General features: G+C 33.9%; 1 protein-coding gene across 11 annotated transcripts in view; it reads right to left on the bottom strand.

The window, feature by feature from the left end:
* Positions 1–25,774, bottom strand: part of LOC308655106 (uncharacterized protein) — a 413,636-nt gene that overhangs the window by 173,665 nt on the left and 214,197 nt on the right. For 3 of the 11 annotated variants that reach the window (XR_014023381.1, XM_081304927.1, XM_081304926.1), the window contains one exon: positions 24,677–24,739. The exons of 1 other annotated variant lie outside the window; for it this stretch is intronic. Coding sequence is in view for 5 of the 10 variants with exons in the window: in XM_081304927.1 (XP_081161053.1) it covers positions 24,677–24,739 (63 nt within the window). In the remaining 5 variants the exon portion in view is untranslated. 7 more of the 11 variants (XM_081304924.1, XM_081304923.1, XR_014023382.1 and 4 more) reach the window with 4 other exon arrangements.

Genomic DNA, 25,774 nt, shown 5'->3' with positions numbered 1-25,774 from the left:
TTTTTCTCAGGTACATGTACCACTTCACAGTATTCCTAGGAATAAAGCTTTTGAAAGACCCAGGAACTTTCAGTGTCAGTTGTGAGCATTCTAGCAGGCTATATTGTATAAAGCAGTCCTTGCAAATTTATACTAAAACAGAAAAATCAAAGCAAACCAAAACAGTCTGTGTCTAATTTGTGGCTTATTATTATTATTTTTTAAAAAGAGCCCTAAACAATTTATTTTTTATCTCAGTGAAACGCAATCTAACCAGGCCAGTTACTTATCTCTTTAAAAAGCAAATCCTTATGTGACCATTAACGTATCACATTGAAAAAATTATGTTTGTTAGTTATCCTAATTTAAGCACTTTCCAAATATTCAGGATAAAACTGTGCTTGGCATGTGAATGCCTAGGTAATAGTATAAGAAGTAAATATATTTAGGGGTCATGACAGTCAATTTTTGTACCTAAAATATAGATTTATTATTGTGAAGCTTAAATAAAATGTCAAAGGTTTAAATTTTTACTATTTTACATGATTTATAGAGTTTATGATTTTCTATTGTAGTTAAATATATCATACATATTGTGAATTTAGTGCCACACACTGTTACTTGTATGGAATGCCTGGCTTGTGGTGGAATGTCAGGATGGAATGGTGTTGAAATAAATGAAACTATTCCAAAAGACTGGTAAGGAAGATTTAGAATGTTATGAATTTTTGCTTTCTGTCTTTGAAGTGTACCACCTTTAATACATGTGTTTGTCTATATTGTCTTTCTAGTGTGTCATACTTTGACTTAGTGGTCACTGCCAAATCCATCTCTCTCTTTTTTTTTTTCTTCCTGAAATGATTTAGCTGTAATAAGAAACTTGTTTTTCTTTTTTCCCTTTTACACTTTTCCTTCTTTCTGTACAACTTTGCTTTATTCTTTAACCCTCCCTCCCCAAATCCAAATGAAGTATCACAAGTTAGACTTCAAAGCAATTTTTAAAAGTCCAGTTACTCACTTGAAAGAAGGGGCGACTTTCTTCCGTGCTCTATGTAATTTTGTGTTCTAAATGAGGAACTTTAGCAATTTGAATTTATTTTAAAAATGTGGGTGGAAAATTGATTTAATGTAGTTTAAAATTAATGGTGCATTAGCATTTCTCTTTATTCTAGTTTATCTAGACTGGTTTAAGAGCCTTATATAAAACATGGGTGTTAAGATCAAAGTTTATTATAAACAAAAGCATTAAATATTTTTGGACTTATTTCAGAAATCCAACAAGGTTTCTAAGTTTGTTATCAGGACATCATTTTAAAAATGACTAATTATCATATAGAGTAAAATATGAGATAACATGGGTAAACTCTTGGAAAGCACAGTCTGTGTATACAGTTTATTGCCCAACTGCCGAGCCAGTATTAGAATGCAGGAAGCCATCAATACATGCTTCTGGAATTGCATTGAAGTGAGACAGAGCATGTTAAGCAAGCCAAATAATGTGAACAAGTCTCTATGCAAAAATTTTCACATCTGAAAACTTTTTTTTTTTAATATTAAAGAAGTCTAAGAGAACCAGAACTTTGAAATTACTTGCCATTCATTTTTCAGCAAAAAGTTTCAACTTTTATTTGGCAATATTCATGAGGCAGATGGTCATTAAAAGTTAATAACTGAAAGATTACGCTTGCCTTGACAATAAAGCAAGAGGGTAGTTAACAGGAATTTGTATGTTTTCATCTTTTTTCCTCTCGCCCCATATGCATTTTAAAAATTTCCTTCAAAATTTAATAAGAGAGGGAACATCTACCAGAGACAAAACTTACCTCAAGTGAAGGATATATCTAGCTGGTTTGGGACTCAGATCTATGATCTTCACAATCAAAACAAAGGTATTAGTTTTGTAAAATAATCCATTATAATTTAATATTTTTGAATAGCAAATCTGTAAACATTAATGTCCACATTTTAGAAAACAACGCTTAAAATTGTATTTTTTCTCTGTCATGACTTATGCTTTGTTTTTCTTTAGCATTTTGCAAAATGCCTTGTACACAGTAAAATTTAGTAAATTTGTTATGCTAAAAATACAATTAATTTGTATAAGAAAAGTAAGAAGTTTCTGACAATTATTAGACTATGAAGCTTAAAGGTAGACATTTCATATATTGTATGAGTGGATGTACTTTAAAACAATATACATTTTAAAATCTGTGAATCATTTTTAAATCTCCAAAATAAACTCAGGAAATCCAGCTAGTTTGTTCAGTGTCTTACTCTACATTAAAAATAGGTATCTTTAGGGTGTGTCTCTGTGTGTATATGTATCCATACATTTTACATCTACACATATAGCCATATTCTCTCTTTCTCTTTTATCTCACTCCCATACACACACACACACACACACACACACACACACACACACACACACACACATACACACACACAGGAATATAAAGGAAATCACATTTTATGATTCACAGGCTGCTTCCATGAATGCTTTGGCGTCTCCATTTCTGATTGATCTCCAATTGGCTGTGTCTCCCAACACTTGAGCTCTAAGTTTTCCTGCCCCTGTAGCCTCTTTGTCAAGTAGCTAATGATCTGTAAACAAACACTTAAATAGGGAGCTCCCTATTTACATGAAGCCATCTGTGAATTCCTTTGTGATGTGAATAATCGCATCCTAATTTATCTGTTTTCCCAGTTTTCTGGCTTTCTTAAAGAAAGGCTGTCTGGTGGTATAATTTTAAATTATGAAAACAACAACAAGAGATTGACTCTCAGATGCTCTTGGTGTTTGAAAATCTTGGAGAAAATTCTACAAGGTTGAAAAAGAGTTGATAAAATAAGAGTATATAATTAATGATAATATGGCTCCCTTAGGATAGTAAAAATCAAGGCCAGTGAGAAAATAAAAAACTGGAAACTACTTAATGTGCAATAATTTATAGTAATTTTTATAACCATAATTTGTTATGAAGATATATTCAAATGGATAATACTCCATGTTCCTGAGTGAAAAAAAAGAGGTATTTTTTTCAGGAATTTTCTCCCTCATGTCTTTATATAAATATGTTTATCTTTAAAAATATTGTGTAGTTGGTTCCTAAATGCATGTATTCAGTGTGATTTATTCTACCATCAATTTAAAAAAAATCTCCTGTCAGGCTTGCAAAAGCTTTGTGAAGACCAATGGTTAGGGTCACTTTAGCTTAGAAATGCCTCGAGTGGTTTGTATGGAAACTATGAAAGTTAAGCAATAGAATAATTTTAGATAATATTTACTATTTTATTTATTTCTTGGTAATAAAAATAGCAACCTAAACTTTTCAGGTAGTTATAACACCCCTCCCTCAATATTGCATTCTTAAATACTTTTAGATATATAGATAAAATTAGAGATTAAAATTATCATACACATAATTCATGAAGGAAGAGACCACCCTTTATTTCTTTAAAACATAAAGAGTTTTATTTAGGGACTGAGTGAAACTGAAAACCCAAACACACTGGCAAAACACTGTAGTAAAATTTGGAGGAGAATATTGCCAAATTTTGTTAAAATGCTAAATTACTCATTAAATATAAGCGTTACATTAATTCTGTATGGTTTCCAGTTAAAATTAATAATTTATCTGTGTTTGAAGTTTTTGGAGGGTGGGAGGATTTCCTGTATTTCCTTGTCCTTCAAGAGTAAATAAATCTTATTAATGTTTAAGTAAATGTCTTATTTTATGTGAATAAAAATATGTCAATTTGTTTTAGAATAGGTATTTTGATACACAAAAGATCTATGTCATTTGATGTGGCCAGATGGTGCTGTATGTGTTAATTTTTTTTTTAAATGAGTACTTTCATTAAAGGCTTGAACATGCACTTTAAAATAAGCTTTCTTATTTTCTAAGAACACTGTACAGTTTGTGAAATATTTTTGGAAAAATGGAATGATCCTCAATTTTTATTTTATAAATTATTATAATTTTTTAAAATGAGAAATTCCTTTAATTAACATTTAAACTAGCATCTTGTAATTTGTTTTATAATTTGAAAGCTCTCTTATTTAACATCACATATCTTTCTTATAATGGCATAAAAATTCTTGATGTAGAAAATTAAAGATGAACTTAATGTCAAAGCTTTATTTTAGTGATCTGTGTTTTTTTCTCATATTTTTTGTCTGCTTATAGCTTTTGTAATTAAATGCTTACATTTACACTTCTGATATGATCTCAGAAAGTTATTCTCCTATTCTTATTACTTATCATGGTTATCTATAAGGATCTGATAAATAGTATTTGATTGGGGATAATCCACTGTAATCCCAATACAAAAATCAAGGAGGGAAATGGTCACAGCAATAAATTATTCTTTCATTCATTCTTGTTACCTTGATTCCACCAATTTTTTTTTTCAAATCCCCTGATTAAGGTCACTAACCCCCACCTCACCCCATTAAAAAAAAATGTTCTTTAACTAAAAATACAGGAAAATATCAAGTAAACAGATAAGCAAATTTGATTTGGTTCTAGAAATGTAAATCCAGCTTTTTAGAAATGTTACATAGTGGGATTATAAATATGGTATGAACTAACTGCTGTCAATTCTGAGTTAGGAATCATGGAGAACCACAAGGTTTAGAAGATGGCTCAATATTCCAACCTTGCAATTCTCAGAGAAAGTAATGAGGTGGGCTATGCTTTACTTTCCTCATTTCATTGCATAATACATTTAATGTTTTCAAAAGTGAATATTTATTTAGGGATAAAATAAAGACTGTGCTTTATAGCTACGGTTTGCCCGCCCCTCTGTAAAGAATAGAATGGTTATCTAGTATTAGTGTAGCTAGTTTTAATTCTAAAAGTCTATCGAGTTCTTTTAATAAATGTTAATATATTTTACATGGTGTACGGTATTAAAAAGTCTTCCTTAGAACTTAAAAGGTTTTAGAAATAATAACAAGGACAGTACTGCTAGACAATCAGTGCTTGCATACAACACCAGGGCTTTGCTGGTGATAATGCCAGTCCACGCAATTTAAAGATTAAAAGTGAACCCCTTGTTTGTGCTCAGCATTTTGGTAGTTAAAAGCCTCCTGGTTTTGCAATTGGTACAGGTCAGAAAGGTAAATTGAAACTTCTGCCTGCTTTACCTATAAATACTTGCTTCTATTTTCTGTGGAGAGAGACACTTTTGGGGCTAAGCTTATTGTCCCTGTTTCTCAGGTTAGTGTTATCATGATGAACAGTATTTACAGTGCAGGGCACTCTCCCAGGCCACTGCATGTGAGACCTTCCATTTAGTATGTTCTATTTTATAGAGACTCTTCAGAAGTTCTGAAGTTCTTGGATTAAATTATATTTCATCCATCATACCTAACATATTTATTTTTCTCTTGTGAAAACAAATGTTTTCACATTCCATGTCATTTCTCAAGTTCATAAAACACAGGGAGCAAAATTTCAGTTTTATGAAAATATAGTATTTCTTAGCATGATGCATGCATTCGCAGATTGTAGAACTCTTTGATGTGTATGTTAGCAGTGCTTTGAATTGTTTAAAAATGCCATTATTTAATAATATGAAATTTTATTGCTAACAATGAAAATTGACTATGCAATATGATAATATTTGTTTCTGATCCAATATACAAAATGAAAGCTTTGCTTATTTATTTGATTAAAATGCAAAAGTACAAGTGCATTCAGGTTTGTGTTGTATAGAATAGAACTTATTTTATCAGTCACTTTCATAACCTTTAAAGAGCCTTAAATAGTACATATGAAAAATACATTCATATCAGGTTCCCCTGGGGGATTTTTTCTTTGGTTTAAGAAAATTTTATTAAAAATCGGCATTGCAAATAACATTTTTCATAACTATATGTAGACCTGTTAAAATTTTTATTAAAACTGGAGTTCGGCCTGTTCTTTTTCATCATTCTATCAGATATTAAACTGCCGCAGCAGCTGTAGGAAATAGAGAAAGGGATTTTCAAAGGGATTTGAGTCTCCCTGTCTCTGTGCCTTTAGTGATCATATTATCATAACTATCACACATAACAAAGCTCTAAATCTGTAATTCAGATAAAGTAGTCAGGACTCTGAAATACAAAAATCCAAACATATGCCGTAACATTTTTTTGCAATGCTGGCTCCTTTAACATGGATTTTGTAAACTTGGAGAGGCATTCAAGAGATTTTGTATACGAACACAAACTAAACAACATTGTTAGGGGTATGTTTGACAGAGATTTAATTAGAGGTGTTTTCGTACATCTAAGCAGTTCCATTAAAAGACCATGCCTGCATGCTCTAGCAAATTATGATCAAACCTCGAAAGGTTAATAAGAATGAAACTAGAAGCTGCTTTGGAAGCAGGCTCTATACGAATCTATGTCTAACTTCAGCAGTCTGAGTCTTTTCTCAAGAGAGCAACATTCCTTAAATGCAGTGTTAAAGATGGTAAGTGTGACCACATAATTCTTTTATGAATTAAGTAAGTTAAAAATGAGGGTAATAAAATTGTAAATGGGCTGCAATCCAAATAAAAATGACACAAAAAGGAGTTATGCAATGAGTTTTTTCTTTGCAATTACAGGACAAATTTATAACTTAATGTCTACATGAAAAGAATATTTGTGCTGTGTAAAGTTTGTAAAACTTGTTAGAATTTCCAACCAGTTTGTAAATGAGCAGCTGTATGTATATATTTATTGTAACAGTGCCTTCTGCTGGTCACACCTTATTTATGGTGGCAGTGAATACACTGTATAGTAATGAAAACTTATGTTTATCCTAAATTGTTCTTGGGTATATTTATTGCCTTGGCAGAAATATTTCTGTGAATTACAACTTACAAGCATAAAAATTATATTGTGTTAGGGATTAACACATTTTATTTCTGTTATACTTCAGCAGAAACAACCTTTTAAATAGTTTCTCCTAGAAAGAACAGTATTTCCTACTAATGCATCTTAAAATGTAGAATATTTCCACCTGTTTATTTTTATTGTCTTTCCAATTTTGAATAGAGCTGTACTTTCTGACATTTTCTTTTTAGCTTTTCAGTCATGCTCTAATTAAGCCTTATAGAACTCTTATGTTGTATCAATATCTATAATATCTGAGAATCATGAAATTTACTTGTAAATTGAGAAATGCAGCAGAATTCAAAATGTAACTTAACTGACTGAAAATATTTAATATTCTTCTAAATATGAAGGCATAACAAAGATTGTTGATTTTTACTTCATTTTGAAAAAAAATCAGAGATGCACATATAATCATGAAAAGTATTTTTCATCAAAATATTGCATGTGGTGTGACCCTCAGTATATCCTAAGTATATAATAAACTTGTTTACTTATAAAATCGCTCCACAAACCCCCATTATTTCAATTTTAATTTTCAATAATACTTAGCAAAGAATTTGTGCATAGATAATTTTCAAATAATTGTTTTTCTATTTAAAATGCTCCAATTAATTTTATGTAGGTATGGTTTACATTGAATGGGTTATCTTGCTAAAATAGCCTTCATAAGAAATTCTGAACATGGCATTTGATTATATACAGTAAAATTAAAATCTGTGCTACAAAATATTTTACTTTTCCTTCTTAAATCATTAAATCCTGCTTTTATTGCCTAAAGCAACATTAAAAATACTTTATTATGCACAAATTAAAAACCTGGATATATTTGATAAGAATTCATTCTATTTAATTAGAAAGAATTATTCAATGGGGCCAATTCTGTTTATGTTGGAACTAATGTAAATCAGGAAGAGTCCTCACTATTCCCTATATCACAAGTCATTGCACATGAGCGATTTCTAGTGCTTCCTAGACTAAAATCAGAGAACCTCTCTGAAAAATATATCTCACTAGCAGCAGATTGTCAGGGTATTTAATTCAAAGTTGGAATAACTCACATGACCATAATAGGCAGTGAAGAAAACACCAAATTTTTATTTCTCCCACAATTTTTATTTTCAATCATTGTTTTTAGGAATGAATTGTTTTCATTATAACTATATCAACATGCTTGAAAAAAAGGTAATGATGAGGAACACAGATACAATATTTTCTGAATTGTGTTCTAGTGAAATATTAATCAATGCTGAAAGGGGTATTTTTCTTTTTAATGGGGAAAAAAGCTAGGAAAAGGGGTTTAAGATAAAAGGGCATGATTTCTGGCTTATAGACCAACATCTTCTCTTCATGTGTGAAGAACTCCCGCTATTGCTTTAAAATGATGACATCTGTTTTGTTTACCATGTGGCATCCACAACAAGGATAGAGGTGTTCCTAGTTAAATTTTGCTATTTGGAACAAATATATATATATCTTCACAAACAAGTATCTACTTGCTATTTATCCATATGTGACTATTTCCATATTATATGTGTACATTTACACTTGCGTAGATGCATCCATGAATAATGAACTGTGGAAATGTGTGCACAAGGACATAGAAAGAGACAATACATGACAGTGGGCAGTTAATGCACTTTCATTTCCATGAGTTAGGGATAATTGCATAATTCATGAATGGCAGAGAAAAGTCACAAGTGCGAATTGCATACAGGCAACTTAATATATGTTTAATAGTGTTACTCCCATGCCAGTTAAAGATGTGTTTAAATTGCATCATTTTTGTTTCAAATTAAATCATTTTAAGTGGCATATCAATAGGAATAAGAAATCTCAAAACAATGTGATTTTTTATTATATAGGTAGAATATTTATCATCTGTACATTCTGTTTTTCCTTAATTTGTCAGTAAACTGAGTTTTCATATATGTTAACTACTATTCATTTATATTTTATTCAGGGTATTAATATAAACAAAACTATTCTCTTATTTTTTTTTGAAGTTATCTCATACCATCACTTAAGCCGTTGAATCCATTGAAGATATACAGATCATATTTATTCCATGTATAGCATAAATGTTGTAATAAGGGTCTGTATTCCATACAGAGAGTGATCTTTAGTCAGAACTTTGGAATTCTCAGTAGTTTCTCGAGAACTATAATAAATATAATTCCCTATGCATTTATTTTTCTTGGTTGGTAGATTTAAATGATAGTACTTGGTAATTAAATATTCATTGAGAGATATTTTCTAATATTATTTAAACAATACAGATTGATGATGTGGCTAAGATGCTCAATGAGAAGGCAATGGATCAGCAATTTTAAAAGGTTTCTAGTACAAAATACTGGCTTGTCCAGTAACAACAACGCAGCATTGTCATGGGGACAGGTCCTCATGTACACACTTCTACTGACAGAACATAAATACTAAATCCTGTGCTCGTAGATAGACCTGAAATTCTCCTTTGAAAGTTATAAATTTTCATAATGACCCTGATGAGTCAAATTTAACATGTTTTATAATTAAACTCCTATGCCCTGCTCCCCTAGCCCCTTGTCTTAGCAACTTCATGAACAGAAGTCTGTGTAGTTGTTCACATCACTGCCCCCTGCTCCTACTGAGCACCGTTCCATGTATACCTGGGAGGAAGTGGGAGATGTTTGCTTTACAGGTACCTGATATTTCAAAAACAAAGACATTCAGTATTTGATTGGAAATCACTGGATACTGGTTTTTTAAGATCCATGATTCTTCATGAAATATTTAAAAAAAATCACATGAGATTCAAATGTATATGAACTTTATTATATAATTGTGAAATGTATGCATATAAAGTATTATAGAAAGGGAAAGCATATGGAAATGGTAGGAGACCTTCAATGATACACAAAATTATAAGAGGTTATGAGGGGCAAGGGGGGGGGGAAGGGGAGAGAATTGAACAACAGCAGAGGAGGTAGAGAGGGAAGATGGGAGGGGAGGGGAGGGGAGGGGGGATAGTAGGGGATAGGAAAGGTAGCAGAATACAACAGTCACTAATATGCCATTATGTAATAATGTGAGTATGTAACAGTTGTGATTCTGCAATTTGTATTTGGGGTAAAAATGGGAGTTCAAAACCCAATTGAGTCTAATGTATGAAAGACGATATATCATGAGCTCTGTAATGTTTTGAACAATCAATAAAAAAGAAAAAAAAGTATTATAGAAAGAATAGTATTTTAAATACCATGAACACAATACTGTGCCATTCATACACTAGAGCACAGTGTTTCTGTCTCTATCATTAAAATGTCTGCAATTTGTCAACATTGTACAGCATACTTTTCCCCTTCTATTAACTAGAACGGACTAATTGCACATTTTCAGGGTGGTGATTGGAGATTCCACAGGCAATACTATGATAATCATTCTCGGGCATCAGACAGGTATTTAACAGTTTGGTTCAGGTTGTCTAGGACAACAAGAATGTTGTTATGCTGCATCTCCAAGCCTCTGGGATGAAATCAGTTGTGACAAAGCAGTGAAGATTAAATTTGTAACAGATACAACACCTTTGAAGTACTAGCTTATGATTTCACAGTGGCATTATGAGTCTTACTGCAGTATTTAAGCTGTCCAAAAGAATGCTGGTTATTAGCAGTTGAATTTTGTAAAATAGGATTTTATTGTCTTTTAAATAACCATGGCAGCAGTTTGTATTATCCTAGTACTACATTTTATTGCCATGTATTAGAGTTGGTGAATATTTTTTCACACTCCTTTTCCAGGTAAATTATCTGTTAGGCCATATGTTACTTAAATAGAAGAATAAATAAATATTTCTAGATGTCAACATATGGGATGTGTATTTTTAAATTTACTGTTCTCTAGAGGACCAAATGAAGAGACTCTGTACTTTATTTCTCCTATAAGATTTTGATGAACAGATAGCAACATATTTCAGGCTTTATAGAATAATATGTATAAGGTAACTTAAGCTATATAATACCATAAGGCTGAACTGTTCCCTTAATAATCTTGAAAGTGCAGCATTAGCAATACATAAAGCAATTATGCTTTGTTACTAAATCTGATCACATCTAAATTTCCTGTCTTATCATATGTCAGAAGGAGTCTGGCTCCTAAAAATAATGTCTCAAAATCTTGAGGTATGCAATAAACTGCCTCTTGATGGGGAATGTGATCTCCACAGATGTTTTATTAGGCAAGCATCTAAGGTTCAGGCATACAAATTTGAATACCAAAATTTCGTGTAAGCTACTTAATATTAAACTGGTGTAATACCACTTGGTTTTAATGACTAAGTAGGCTTCAATGGGTTAACTTTGCATGAGGGTCAGGTTTTATATGTTTGTATTTTCTTAGCCTTGGTCAGGAGAAGTGGCTTTGCTTGCCCTTGTGTGGTGCCGGAGTGGTAGGGTTTCACTCCGTTTGAAAACCTAGCACATCCCAAGAGGTTACCTTGGTGTAGATTTCTTTCTTTCTGTATTAAATCGCTCATTGTCGAAAAGTGACCAGTGCTGCTGCGCTTTGAAAAGAACTTCTAAGAGGTTAAAAAAAGCTTCTGTATGAAAGGATTTTTTACTCCTGTGGACAGAATACAGTTTGCAGCTGTTTGGCTTGCGACAGTGATATAGATCTGATTGTATACAGTATAGCAGGAGCCGTGGATGCAGCTGGAAGAGAGGGTTATAAATTTTAAAAGCGATGCAGATTTTTGCCATTAATTGGCTACTAATAAAAGCAAACTCAATGGCTTCTAACTGTGGGAGCCTGTGGCTCTGTATCTGATATCAGGAATTCATACACATTACACAGTTTTAGGGATTCAGACCACGACTAATTGAAATATGAGGCATACTGATCAAATTTAGCATTACTAGCATGCACTATGGTTTGGGACTGTATGGCGACAAGGTAGCATTTATTACTTATTCTCCATAACACTGCTTGATTGAAATATCTAGCTATGTTGTCAGCAGAGGCCCAGCTGGGCTTTAGTACAGCTAATTAAGTCATTAAAAGAGAGGTCAAGCAATCTAATTCTTGCATACTAAAGTACAAAAAAGTCTTTTATTATATTTTTTAATAAGTTAAGATTTGAATTTTTAAAGAAATTTCTTTTTAATAATAAATGCATTTACTGGTTTATTTATTGAAGTCTTAATTTAAATATATAGAGGTAAGAAATCATGAACATGTCAATACCCAATTTCCAAAGCAGTTTATATGGTTATGTTCTTTAATAAGGATGTTGTACCTGTGATTTTTGAAAGTTGTTCATTAAATTGAATACTGATGTAAGGGGTGTAGTTTCCAATACTTTTCTACTGATTATTTCAATATGGTGGTCTTTTCTTTTTTAGGAAAAAAATTCAAAGATATGCACTGATGAATATATTATGTATCCCATAAATTAAAACAAATATAGACTATGACATGGCTTGATTTGAGGCTTTTGGGATAAAAGTATGAGGTTCTAATTGTTTACTCTTTTGTAATTCATCAAATGCATCTCAAATCCCCTTTTCCTTTATTGAAGAACATAGAAGCTTGTTTGTGTCAAATTAGGCAGTGGGGCATGAAAACAATGAATTTGGACATGTGTTAACACTCTCAAAATATTTTTTCACTGCAGACAAATACCAAATGCACTACTTATTTCATGGTTTTAGAATAACACAGTTTAAAAGATGACTCTTTTGCTTACCTTTATTATTTTAATGTGCATGCACGTTCAATTACATTTTCCCATAGTAGATTCCTAAGGTAAACACTGAACATAGTAGATGTTTCAGAAATGATTAACTAACATGTGAATGAATATCTTGAATGCAAGGTATCATTTTTCTCAATAGTTTGGATAAGTTTATAGCTTTTATTTTTTGTCTGTTATTCACTTTTCACATTAACTCTCAGTCAGTCATAGTGTCTAAAGCTAGGTTAGAAGATAGAACATGAAGCTCAAATCTATTCATTTTGTTATTAAATATGAATTGATCTAGGAAAATGGGGAAGAAAAGTATTTAAATTATACCTTCAATTTAGATAGCAATGGAATGAATTTCTGCTTGCTATTCTTGTTCCTCTTTTAGTATTCATCACTAATAATTAGTAGAGTTAGTAGATGGCATTGATTTTGACTTACATTTTATAGTATTAATTGTATTGTTAAGAAAACTAAAAAAATCAATTAAGTAGTAAAAGAAGAGTGAATGGAGAAGCTTAAGAAGTATGAACAAAATGATACAAAATAGTTCAAATTACAAGTGTTGTCTTTGTTAGAAATGGTTTGAAATATCCAATGAGCTGTGCTTTGGAAAAATCCTAGAAGAGAACTATAAAGAGATGTAGATCTTATTCCAGATTTCATATCTGTCCAGGATCTGCTTTCAGCATGCGATTGAGATGGAACAACTGTTACTAATTTTTACACTTTTATTAGAGCAAAGCATGTGGTTCTAAATAAGCTACTGCTATTTGGACAGGAACTGTACATTTTCAAGTACAATGCACACTGACATCAAAATAATATAATAGCTTCTCAGATATTGAGAAACTTTGGACCTATCAATATAGCTAGTTATTCTGTATTACTGCTTAAAAGCCCTTGAAATTTATCAAATGCCAAGTAAAACTGTACATATAATAATTTGTAAATTTATTTGTCTCCGATGCAGCACTCCTTGCTACGGGAAAGTCATTGTTATTCATATCTAGTAGAAAGCCTTATGCAATCTCACAGTGATTAGATATTGGAGCACCTACTATCTGATATAAAATATAGGAAGCTCTGCATTCATAAATGAAGACATGAAAATAGTCGTTCCCATGACCACTGTGTAACTTCTGTTCAGGGGGATTCTTGTGGTGAACATGCTAAAAACGATTTTGTCTGTTTCATTCCTGCTTATTCAGTCCATGTCCCATGTCTTCTTTTCTAGAGTAGAGTCAAACCATGCTTTGCTTAGAATCATATTCACAGACAGAGAAATAGTTTATTTTGTTCCATAGTTGATATCAGAAATTGATGCTTTGTACCGAAAAATCATTTTCAAACCCTTGAAAAAGTAATCTTCAGAGCAGGCTCTGTTAGTAATAATAAATCTGATAGGAGACATTTGAGAGACACACTTAATTAGACACATGATAATTAAACCAAAGTATGATAATATTCCTTGTAGGATAACTCTCACTGTGTTCGGTTAAAAGAAGACCCTGCAGTCAGAGTGACAGACGAATTCCTTTCTGCCTCTTCCAGAAGGGTTCTCTCATCTCTACAGGTCTGCAGATCTGTATTGATAGAGATCTTTCTGACAGCCTGTCTCCCCAGCTGCTACTTACCAGGTATCAGTGGATAAGGATTCACGCTAGTAGGGGACCTAGCATTACCAATCTTTATGGGTGAATTAGAATTCAAATGAAGATTTCACCTGTTCCTAAAAATCTGTTCAAAAGCTTTATTGTCAACATCATTTAAAATGGGACTCCAATATCAGGTATATATTTTTAAGAAGTTTCTGTCTCTTTTAGGCAAAACATATTTTGTAGTTTTATCTGAAAACTTCAAAACATAGTAGTTTTTTTTAAGTTATCTATTTAAAACAAGTACTTCATTTTTCCGGGATCAGAAAGTTTAGAATTTCAGAGCTTGCATTTATTTTTAGGACCATGAGTGTGGAATATGACTGAAGACTAAAAGTCTGGTCTCAAAAGAATTCTAGCTCAATTTTAAAATCATAAGTTATGGAAGGTTTTGGGTAAGCCTGTGAATCTCTGGGCACCTGTCCAAAATGAACCTCTAAGTCTTTTGAAGTCTACCCATCACTAATATACACAGTGCAGTCTAATCCAACTGTCTGCCCCTTTTCCTGTTTCTCTTTCTTTTTCTTCAATCTGTCCTGAGGTACCAATAGCTACTTACTGTGAGAGATGTTTAGTAGAATGAATTTTTCCTCTTGGAAGTGTTCCCACACAGTGAACCTAGGGTTCTATTTAAGGGAGGAGGTGGTGAGGAGAACAGGTAATTCTTTAGTCATTTGTCTTTTTGGTTGACACACATTTATATAATAATAATTCCTACCTAACTTTCAAATTACAAACTATTTTAGTTAACAGCAGTAACAATAATATCTTTGCAAGATTTGTTTTCTGTTTCAACAAAAGATCATACAGTTTTAAAGAGCAATGATTCACAGATGAAAGTAAACAAAATATAATTAGAAAATCAAATTAATTAACACCTTTTAATACCACAAGGCATGATATTCTATTAAAGTTTTGAGTGGGTTAAGTCAATGGAATTAAATTAATTTCTTTTTTTAACATTTTACAGTTAATAGTTTGATTGGAAACTTTATTATTTTAATAGATTTTTCCCCCAAATTATTTCTCTTTAAAATAAATTTTAGCTAGGGTCGTGTTTGAGCTTAAAATTAAAATTGAAGCAAAGTAAAATCTGGGCCTAGTTTTAAAGACATCTTTGTGAAAAACACAAAAATCTTCAAATTGTCGTTAGAAGAGATTTCAACTAAGTAAAATACTTAAAATAGCAATCTTTTAAGAATCTTTCCTTTCTTGGTCATCTTCTGTTCATAATTGGATATTCATTTTTTTTGAATTCATTCTATGGAGCTGTTTCTGAAACGGAAATTCTTTAAATATTTCTAAGCCTATCTTCCAAAAACAGTAGCAGAGTCCATTTCAAGAATTTTATGTTGTTATCCCAGAACCGCACACAAGTTAACTCAAAACACAGGGCAGGAGGGGGGAAGCCAGTTCCCTCTCTGCTCTGACCTGTGTAATAAAGCCCCATTTTATGTAAATAAAAGACTTGACAAGCTGAAGGGAAGAGAGATCAGGACTAGAAAAGAGACTGCAGTTCAGGTAAAGAAAGTACTAGTCTTTTTTCCCCCTCTATTTATAGTGTACTTCTTCTTTTTTGCCTCTTATAATTAAAATCACCTAAACATTAAGCAGGTCCATACCATGGCCTGTGAGTTGCTGTTGATAGAAAAACTCAACACAAAATTCAGTGCCACTTAGGAATCTAGTGTCTTATCCCAGTCCTGCCCTATAATGTTGGACAAGTTCCTAAACATACATATATATATATATAGAATAATAGCTAAGATACCTTTTGGATTTGTTTGGAGAATGAGATGGGACCATCTCTGTTTGGGAACTTAAATATTCAATTTAATTCAAAATTCTAGTAAGGGCTTGTGAAAAGATTTTTTTTTTTTTAGAGAGAGAGAGAGAGAATTTTTAATATTTATTTTTTAGTTCTCGGCGGACACAACATCTTTGTTGGTATGTGGTGCTGAGGCTCGAACCCGGGCCGCACGCATGCCAGGCGAGCGCGCTACCGCTTGAGCCACATCCCCAGCCCCTTTGTTTTTTTACATACACATATGCATAATTATATACATAAAAATTTTATTAGAAAACATCTGTTGGTCACAATATGCAAAACATTTATTTATTTATACTTATATACACACCTATATTTTATGACTACTAAAATATAAATGCATTCTAACAAAACCAAATATATACAAATAAAAACATGATTCTATACACTTCATAATCTTGTAATCAGAATTATATAAGCAATCATATCATATACACAATTTTGAACATAACTATTTTTGAAGATAAATTTATAAGACTAAATATCTATCATAATTAATGTATACATATTCCTTTAGATGTGTATAATTTTTACATAACATGCTGAAATACATGTACAGATGCATCAGCCTATACATAATAAAATTCTATTATTAATCCTAGCCCTTCTGTACATGAGTATGTATATATGCACTGCTTAAGGTACTGGTATCATTAATTCATATGGGAGAGAAAAAAACAAAAAATAACCAAAACAATTTCTAGAGAAGAAGAATAAGGAAGGCATGGTGCCAAAAGTCTATAGTGACCAAGATGAAGTGTTTCTGAAATGGGGGATGGATGGATACACCAGAAGGGAGACCCCAGACAAACCCTTCATAAATGGAGACTTGGAATAGAGCAGAGCTATTCCAAGGATGATAAACTACTCAATAGAATGGTACTAGGATAAGTAGTTTAGGCATACGAGAAAAAGTCCATACAATTCTAGCTGAGTTAAGTGTCAATATGAAAAGCAGAAGTTTGCATCTTTCAGAGAAAGTGTCAGAGAAAATAAAAACTTGATGAAGAAGAGTGTTTCTTAAGCTCAAAAAGCATGTATCAAAAAGAAAAGTCTTGATATGATTGCATTAAGATAATATAATTTTAGTGTATTAAAGGATTCTATCAAAACAGTAAAAATTAAAGATTCTTCCAGATACTTGAGATGTATAAGTAATCAAAGAATTAATATTTAATATATAATGAATTTTGGAAAAAAATACAACCCAATAGAAAATTAGATAAAGATATGAACAAGGATTTCACAGAAGAGGCAGGCTAATATAGCAAAACAAAACAAATAAAGACACAGACAAAATATGTGTAGAACCATGAAATGTGGATTAAACAATGAGATATTATTTCACATCTATTGGGTTGGCAGAAATTTCAAAAGTCTGGAAAATATCAAGTATGAGGATGTGGCACAGTAGAAACATTTATGTACTGCTGATGTGAATGTAATTTGGTGCAATAACCTTAGAGAATATTTTGGCATTCTAGAAAAGAAGAGAGTGCACCTACTCTAAAAATACATTTAGGGAAATGGAGACAGTAATTAGAAGATCAGCCACATTCTCTGCTCTGGCTTTTATATAAAAGGCAAAATACAAAGATATTTATTCCAGTAGGAACAAATGGAGCAATTTCAATATTCATCATTGATCATTGGCTAAACAAATGTGGTGAAATCATAAAACAGACACTTATAAACTAATCCAGACAAGTGAATTAGAAATCTAGAAAATCTAATAAATGAAAATATAGTTGGCATAATCATAAAACTTTCTTTAAAAATAAATAAAATATTTTATAAAATATTTTTATAAAAATAAAAATATGATGTTTCATAAAGTTCAAAAACCCCAAAACATATATATGGTTTATAGGTAAATATTTACATAACAAAAACCAGGAATATGAAATACATGTGCTAATTTCAGGATACTGATTAACTCTGTAGAGGAAGGAAGGGAGAGAAATGTGATCTCAGGTTGGTTTAAAGGGCCTTCAACTCTTAATATTTCTCTTTAAAAATGCAAAGTATCAACATGTTAAGAATTCTTTTTTAAGCTTTTAACCAAGTGACATTTGTACATATTTATGGGGTACAGTACAGCGATTTTATAAATGTATACAATATGTATTAATAAAATAAGGGTAACATTTCCATCTCCTTATCATTTCTATGTGTTGGGAATCTTTGGAATTTTCTAGATATTTTGAAATATATCATAAATTGCTGTAAGCTGTAATGTCCCTACTATGCTATAGAATTAATTCTTCATGTCTACCCATGGTTTGGTACCCCTTAACTAACCTCTATTCTGCTCTTTTCCTCCTCTCACCACTGTCTTATGACCTCTGTTTCTCTCTTCTGTGAAATTGACTTTTTTAGCTTCCCCAAATGAGTGAGAACACGTGGTATCTATCTTTCTGTGTGTGGCTTATTTCGCATATCGTGGAATCCTACTCTTCGATTCACATTGCCACAAAAGACAGAAGTTCATTCTTTTTTATGGATGAATATTATTCAATTATGCATATAAGCCACATTTTAAAATAGTCTGTTCATAAACATCTTGCTTGGTTCCATTTCTTGGTTATAGTAAATAGTTCCATAATAAGCATGGGAATACAGGTATTTAAAAAAAACATAATGATTTCATTTTCTTCGGATATATGCCTTATAGTGCAATGAATGGATCATATAGTAGGTCTATTTGTAGTTTTTTTGAGGAACATTCATATACTGTTATTAATACTGGATGTACTAATTTACATTTCCACCAACTATGCAAAGAATTAGAGTTCCCCTTTCTCTGTATCACCAACATTTATTTCTCCTCCTCCTCTTCCTTCTTCCCTCCTCTTCCTCCTCTTCCTCTCCTCCTTCTCTTTCTCCTTTTATCTTTTCTTCTCCCTCCTCTTCTTCCTCTTCTTTTTCTTCTCCTCTGGGGATTGAACCCAGGGGCATTCTGAGTTACACTCCTAGTCTCCCGATTTTGAGTACCAAAGAAGGACATCAACCACTGAGCCACATCCCCAGCTCTATTTTTTATAATTTTACTTAGAGACAGGGCCTCACTGAATTGCTTAACACCTCACTTGTTGCTGAGACTGACTTTGAACTTGAGATCCTCCTGCCTCAGTCTTCAGAGCCACTGGGATTACAGGCGTGCACTGCCGCACTGGTCATCCCTAGCCCTTATTGTTTTTCATTTATTTAGAGACAGGCTTTTACTTAATTGCTTAGGCTGTTCTAGAACTTCTGATTCTCCTGCCTCAGCCTCTGAAGTAGATGGGATTACAGGTATGCACAACCATATCCCAGCACTTACTTTGCATCTTTTTGATTCTAATATTTCATTGTGGTTTGGATTTGTATTTCCCTAATGATCATATACTTGTTGGCCATTTGTATGTCTTCCTTTGAAAAATGTTTCTTTAAGTCTTTCGTCCGTTTTAAAATCTGATTATTGATATTATTGCTGTTGAGATCCTTGTATGTTCTGGATAATAGTCCCTCATTGGATGAATGGTTTGCAAATATTTGCTTTATTTCTATAGATTTTCTCTTTATGAGGCAACATTTTGAAAATATTTTAAAGCTGGTCATATTCTGTGAACTTTTTTATTGGCTTAAAATGTTTAAGTTTTCAAGTTATTTTTATGTTTATGAAAAATCATTGCTAAAAATGCAATTATATAATAAAGTCACAGTCACCTGGGATTATGATAGTGTAGAAGCTTGGTGGAATAGCCCTGCAGGGGTGAAATCAGACCTCAAAGGAGGTGACATTGACTGGGCTGAAGCTTCTGAATCGAAACCATAAGGCCAGACTGGGAGTATGGGAAAACCAAAAACTGGAGCCACCTGCTGCCCTTGGAGTCCACAGCCAGGGCCAGGTTGAAGCAGCACTGCTGAGGTCCTGCTAGAGAGGCAGGAGGACTCAGTCCCTTCTCAGTCACCAGCCTTCCAGCCTCCCTCTGGTGCCCCCTAATGTCAGAGTTCAGCAGGGAGCAGCAGGCAAGGCAGAAAAAGTCTGCAGAGATCTAGCCCCAGAATAACAAATCAGATTATAGCAGGGTGGTTTTAAAGTTGAGACAAATCACATACTAACAAGCATATTTCTCAATTACTTCATAGAACTTCCTGTCTTCATCCCACCCTCCATGATACCACTTCATAATGGTAAAGAGCAGATGCTGCTTTTTCTTTACCTCCCCTTCTCTGCAGCCTTGGGAAAAAGGTCAGATTTATTTATTTGTTTGTTTTTTGTACCGGGGATTGAACTCAGTAATGCTTAATCACTGAGCCACATCCCCAGCCCCGCCCCTTTTTTTTGTATTTTATTCAGAGACAGGGTCTCACTGAGTTGCTTAGGACCTTGCTAACTTGCTGAGGCTGGCTTAGAACTCACGATTCTCCTGCCTCAGCCTTCTGAGCCTGAGCATTTTTCTAGCCTCTCCATACTCCCTCCTTGCAGACAGTTCCACCTCCAATCTCAAGCAAACCCGTGTCCTTTAGTAAATTTCCCTTTGTTTGTCTCTTCTACCACACAAACACATTGACAGGTGACTCAGTTTTCCTCTGTCCCTCGATGCTCATTGGGATCTTGAGGAATAACAGCATCTATGTGAAAACTCAAGAGAGACTAATTGCTGAGCTAGCTTTTCCACCTTGTGGATGTTCATACTTCCAACTTGACTCCACAGAAGCAGCCCAGCCCCGTGGTCTCACCTTTGATTTTGATTCCTTGAACATGCTCTCGTGGTCAAGTCTTCACCTCTGTACTTTTTTAGAATAACCACTTGGCCTTCCATCTCTCCCAAATTCTTCCTTTTTTTTTTTTTTTTTTTTTTTTTTTTTTTTGCTTGTTCAAGAAATCACTACTATCTTCGCCTTAACTCTTCTTTTTCTCCATGTCTATCAGTGCTCCTGGATCTGTCACTTGCCTTAGGTGCCTTTGACCCTTTCCTCTCTTAACCAGCCTTACTCTCTCATGGCAGATTCTTCCAGATGGCTCCCTTTTCTACCAAGATTCTTAAAAGTATGGCCTGCCCCTGCTCTCTCCAAGATCTTCATCTCTACCGACTCTGTCTACCAGTTACTTTGCTGAATCCCTCTGTTTTAAGGTTAAAGGAGACATTATAATTTTAGAATCAGTATTTTCAATCTTTATCACATTGGTCTTGTAACATATCGAACATTATTAAATTTTCTCTCCTCCCCACATGGGGTTCCTGGGGTATTATTTCCGTCAGATCTTCTTCCTACAGTCTGGTCTTCCTTCTCAGTGCATTTTTCCAAGTCTTTATTTCTCAACTTTTACCTTAAATACCCCTTAAATACCCCTTTATGCCCCTTTCTCATTTTATAAGCATTCCTACTGAGGAACTTTTCATTCCTGTAGTTTTTGTGACCACAAACATGCACTTGATGCAGTATCTATGCCTCTTGGCTCTCTCTTTTCATGTTCATGTTCCTACTAATAATACCTTAAAACAGGACATCTTTCCATCTCACCCTGACCTGTCCCACCTGGTCATTCATTGCTATCCACACAGTGTCTTAAGTCAGGAACATGGATGGTATGTTCAATCTTGTCCTTTCCCTGTTTTTCAATCCACATATTTAAATTATACTAAGCCTTAAAGAATCTGGTTTCTGAAAACCTTTCAAATAAAACCTTTTCTTTAACACCATTGACCTTTCCTTCAGTCTGGACACTCACCCAAACTATGGCAAGTGCATCTGGTCATCTCCCTCCCTCGCTCCTTGTTTTCCTGAAGCCCATCTTCCACACCATCATGAAAGTGACACTTTCAAACACAGAGTCAAATCTTCTTGCCTTCATAGCTGACGTCTTCTTAGAGTTCTTCATTGTTTACAGGTGAATATCTACTTTCTCTGCAGGGTGTACAAATCTCTTTGAAGTGTGACTCCTACCTCATCTGCCTCCCCCTCCCTCCAAACAAGGTATTTTAGTCAACTTTTTCATCACTGTGACCAAAAGACTTGAAAAGAACAATTTAGAGTTTATTCCTCACTCATGGTTCCAGAGAGATCCATCCTAGAAGACCAACTCCATAGCTCTGAGCCCCAGGTAAGGCAGATCATCATGGGAGAAAAGTGTGGTGAAGGAAAGCAGCTCAGGATGTGCAATCAGTAGGCAGAGAAGCTCTCCTCCCTGAGGACAGAATGTACCCTCGAAAGGCACGGTCCCAGTGACCTACCTCTCCCAGCCATCCCCTACTCGTCTACAGGTACCACCCAGTTAATCCATTATCAGCGGATTAATTTACCGATTAGGGCATTACTCTTGGAATCTAATCATTTCACCTCTGAACGTTCTTGCATTGTCTCAAACATGAGTTTTTTGGGGACACCTCATATCTAAACCATCACACAAGGTCCTCATGACTGCTAATCTGAACCTGCTCGTCTTAAACTGACTCTGCCTCTCCACCTTTCTCCCTGTTTGCCCACCATTTCCCCATCTGGAGTAACTCCTTCCTCCTCTTTCTGCTTTCCTACTCAGTCTTTACAAACTTTTGACTTTCCTTCAGGAACTTTTAAGTCTTAGACCAAGCATTCTCTCCTCATGAGGCTTCTGTGAGTCTTCTGTGTGACCCTGGAGGCCTGATCTTGGTGGTGCCGCGACACCAGAGTTAAAGCTGCTCTGTCCTGATTACATCTGTATGAGAAACCTTGCGGGACCTTAGAAATATGATAATAAAATCCTCACAGATTTATCAGGTGGGATTATGTGTGATAAAAGATAAAAGGGGTAAAGGAAATGGAATACTCTGCTCAGTGTTGGGCACATGGTAGACAGTGATCATGAGCATAACTGTGACTGGGAGTATTAGTGAGAAGAGTGGTACTAGTAGCAATAATATTTCAGTACTCTCATGCAGAAAGAGATAGTTCCTCCTACAAATCCTATATGGATCTACATACTCCATCTAAATTTTCCACATTTTTTTCTCCATTAGACTGTGAAGCCCCTCATAACTGTGATCTTCTTGTTATGTGTTAATTTACACATGCCAAACCTCACTGTTGAGAGGATATGAGGTAGTTTATAAACACACACACACACACACACACACACACACACACTCACACACATATGAAGCAATGGAAAGACATATGGTTGTTAAAACTATAACAAAAGAAAAATAAGAGTAGCAAAATAAAATTGGAGTTAGTGAATAAGAATGTGTACCGTACAGTATTGAGTAATTTCTAAGATAGATTTTACCTTTGATAGGTTGCCTTTGAGCTCCCTAGTGGCTGCAGCAACAAAGGAAATAAGGTGTATATCATCTGCAAGTTAAAAATCAACCAATTACTGAGGATAAGCATAACTTTTCCTTAAGTTGAGACTTTTGAGAAATTTCTTTGGTGCTTTCATCACAAAGTGAACCTGTGGTATACTGTGAAAAAGTGCTACTCACATTGTGATTCTTGGACCTTATCACTTTGTAATTCATTAGACTGTGGAATCATAGGCCCCACCCAAACCTATTACAATCAAATAAACACTTTAACAATCCTTAAGTGATTTATGTTCACAATATTACTTGAATGCTGTGGAGGACAGTGTTTTAAATAACTTCCTTAAAATAAATTAGTGAATTTTGTATGCTGGCTTCTTTATATGTTTAGTTTGAATTCCATATTTCAAATATATCAAAAAGTAATGTATAAAATATAACTCAGTTTCTGGATCTGAAATATTTTATTATCTTTCAAAATCTGTTTCAAGCCAGTTTTTAAATAAAAGATAAAATATTATAGGTATAGTTGTACTTTCTCCTCCCTTCTCTTTTTCTGCCTCCTTCCCTGGAGGTGACCTTTATTAGAAAACAGGGGAGCATCATTCCAGTGTAGGTTATTTTTAGTTATAGACATGTGGAATCTCAGGTCCTAACAGAAACTTTTAAAGTCAAAATCACATTTTAAGAATGTCTAGGTATATACTTAGGTATATAGTCATAGAATCCCATATTTTATGTAATATGTTCATGGCAAGATCTTCAGTCTTCAGTGGAAACCTAGGACAGAGCATGAAAGCATAATTCAGAGCTATTAACACAAACTCCAAAATCTGTGGGAAGAAAGTGGTCATATTTCAAATGGTCTGGCTTAATCCAAGGAAAGAATTTAAATATAAGCACTGCAAGAATGGGTGGAAAAGGAAAAAAAAAGAATCAATGAGCAATGGTTATTCTGGCAATACTCCAGGATTGGAAAGATCCATTCGAGAATCTGATTTTCTACTGAATGGCTGCACTATTATATTAAAATGATGGTATGAATGTCAGTGCCAAATTCCAGAAATTCTCCTCTCTTTCACTTACTTAAAGAAGCGAGATTTACCATCTTTTACTGAACTCTGTCTTTAGAAGCTGCTCTACCCAGAGAGAGGGAGGCAGGTGCCAAATCTGTGGCTTTACCAAGCTGGGCAAGAGGTGATGGTTGACATGTATTATCCAAGGTCAAAGTGAAAGGGCATATGAGAATGGAGAAAAAGGGTAAAATAGAAGAGACAGGAATGATCCTCCATCCTCTGCTCTCTTTCCCCAGTTTCCCTAACCTCATCCCATTCTCTTGAAGATTCATCCTACCTTCCTCCAATTCTGTGATTCCACCAGGATCTTTCTGGAAGTTCTTAGATGTCCAATCTCATTCTGAAGAAAAATGTGAATGATGAATAAACCTAGAAATCACATTCACTAATTAACCAAGAAGTTTATTAATAATTTTTTAAAAAATCACAATTACTAATAAACCATGAAAACAATGCTCAGAATTCTTTCAGAACAACTGCAGCTTTGTTCAGCTTGAAGGAGCTTTAATTTTTCAGGTCTCTCTTAAGCATATATTATTGTGGTTTAGGGAAGTTTTTAAATTACAAGGGTAACAGTTCTGAACGTGTGTGCACACATACACACGTCGGCATTTTGGCACACACACACACACACACACACACACACACACAAAATGGAACACCTTCCCAGATTTCTTTAAAATGGTGACGAATTTATTATAGTCTCTGGTGAGAACCTAGAATGCAGGTATTTGAAGCACATGCATAAGCAGAGTTGTTAGTCCAGTGGGTGTACTCATTACTTCAAAAAGCATTATAAGGGGGCTGGGGATACAGCTCAGTGGTGGAGCCCTTGCCTAGCATGCATAAAGCCCTGGGTTCCATCTCCAGCCTGGGGGAAAAAAAATTCCAACAGAAAAAGCATCATAAAAATTGTCCATTTACTCATCATAAAACTTCAGGATAAAGAAAATGCAAACATTAAAGTTTTGGTGTCTGGGACAATCTACATGGTATCCTTAATATATTATCTTTTGCTAATCTTTATGTAGTATTGTTTGTTATCTTTCTAATCAGTCTGTCTGGCTGTGCAGGGCCATACAAGAATTTGGCTGTGCTGGTGATGTAGGGGGAGGAGGGGGGCATCTTAGGTAGGAAACCTTTCGGACCACTAGGCTGCACTTGAACATTCTGCAGAGGTTAGATATTTCAGGATTTCAGTACATTCTCTTTCCATTTTTTAAAAACCACAGTTCTGTTCCTAGAACAGTGAAGTTAAATACAATGAAAGAACACAACACAGAAAGTGCTTAGGATTTTTATGTTTGTAGAAATACTTTTTTCCCCCCACTTAAAAAATATTTCTTAAAGACAGAGGATTATCTCAACGTGGCAC

The sequence above is a fragment of the Spermophilus citellus genome (assembly GCF_964194105.1).
Source record: "Spermophilus citellus genome assembly, chromosome: 8".
NCBI classification, from domain to species: Eukaryota; Metazoa; Chordata; class Mammalia; order Rodentia; family Sciuridae; genus Spermophilus; species Spermophilus citellus.
This window is presented reverse-complemented; position numbering and strand designations above follow the sequence as displayed.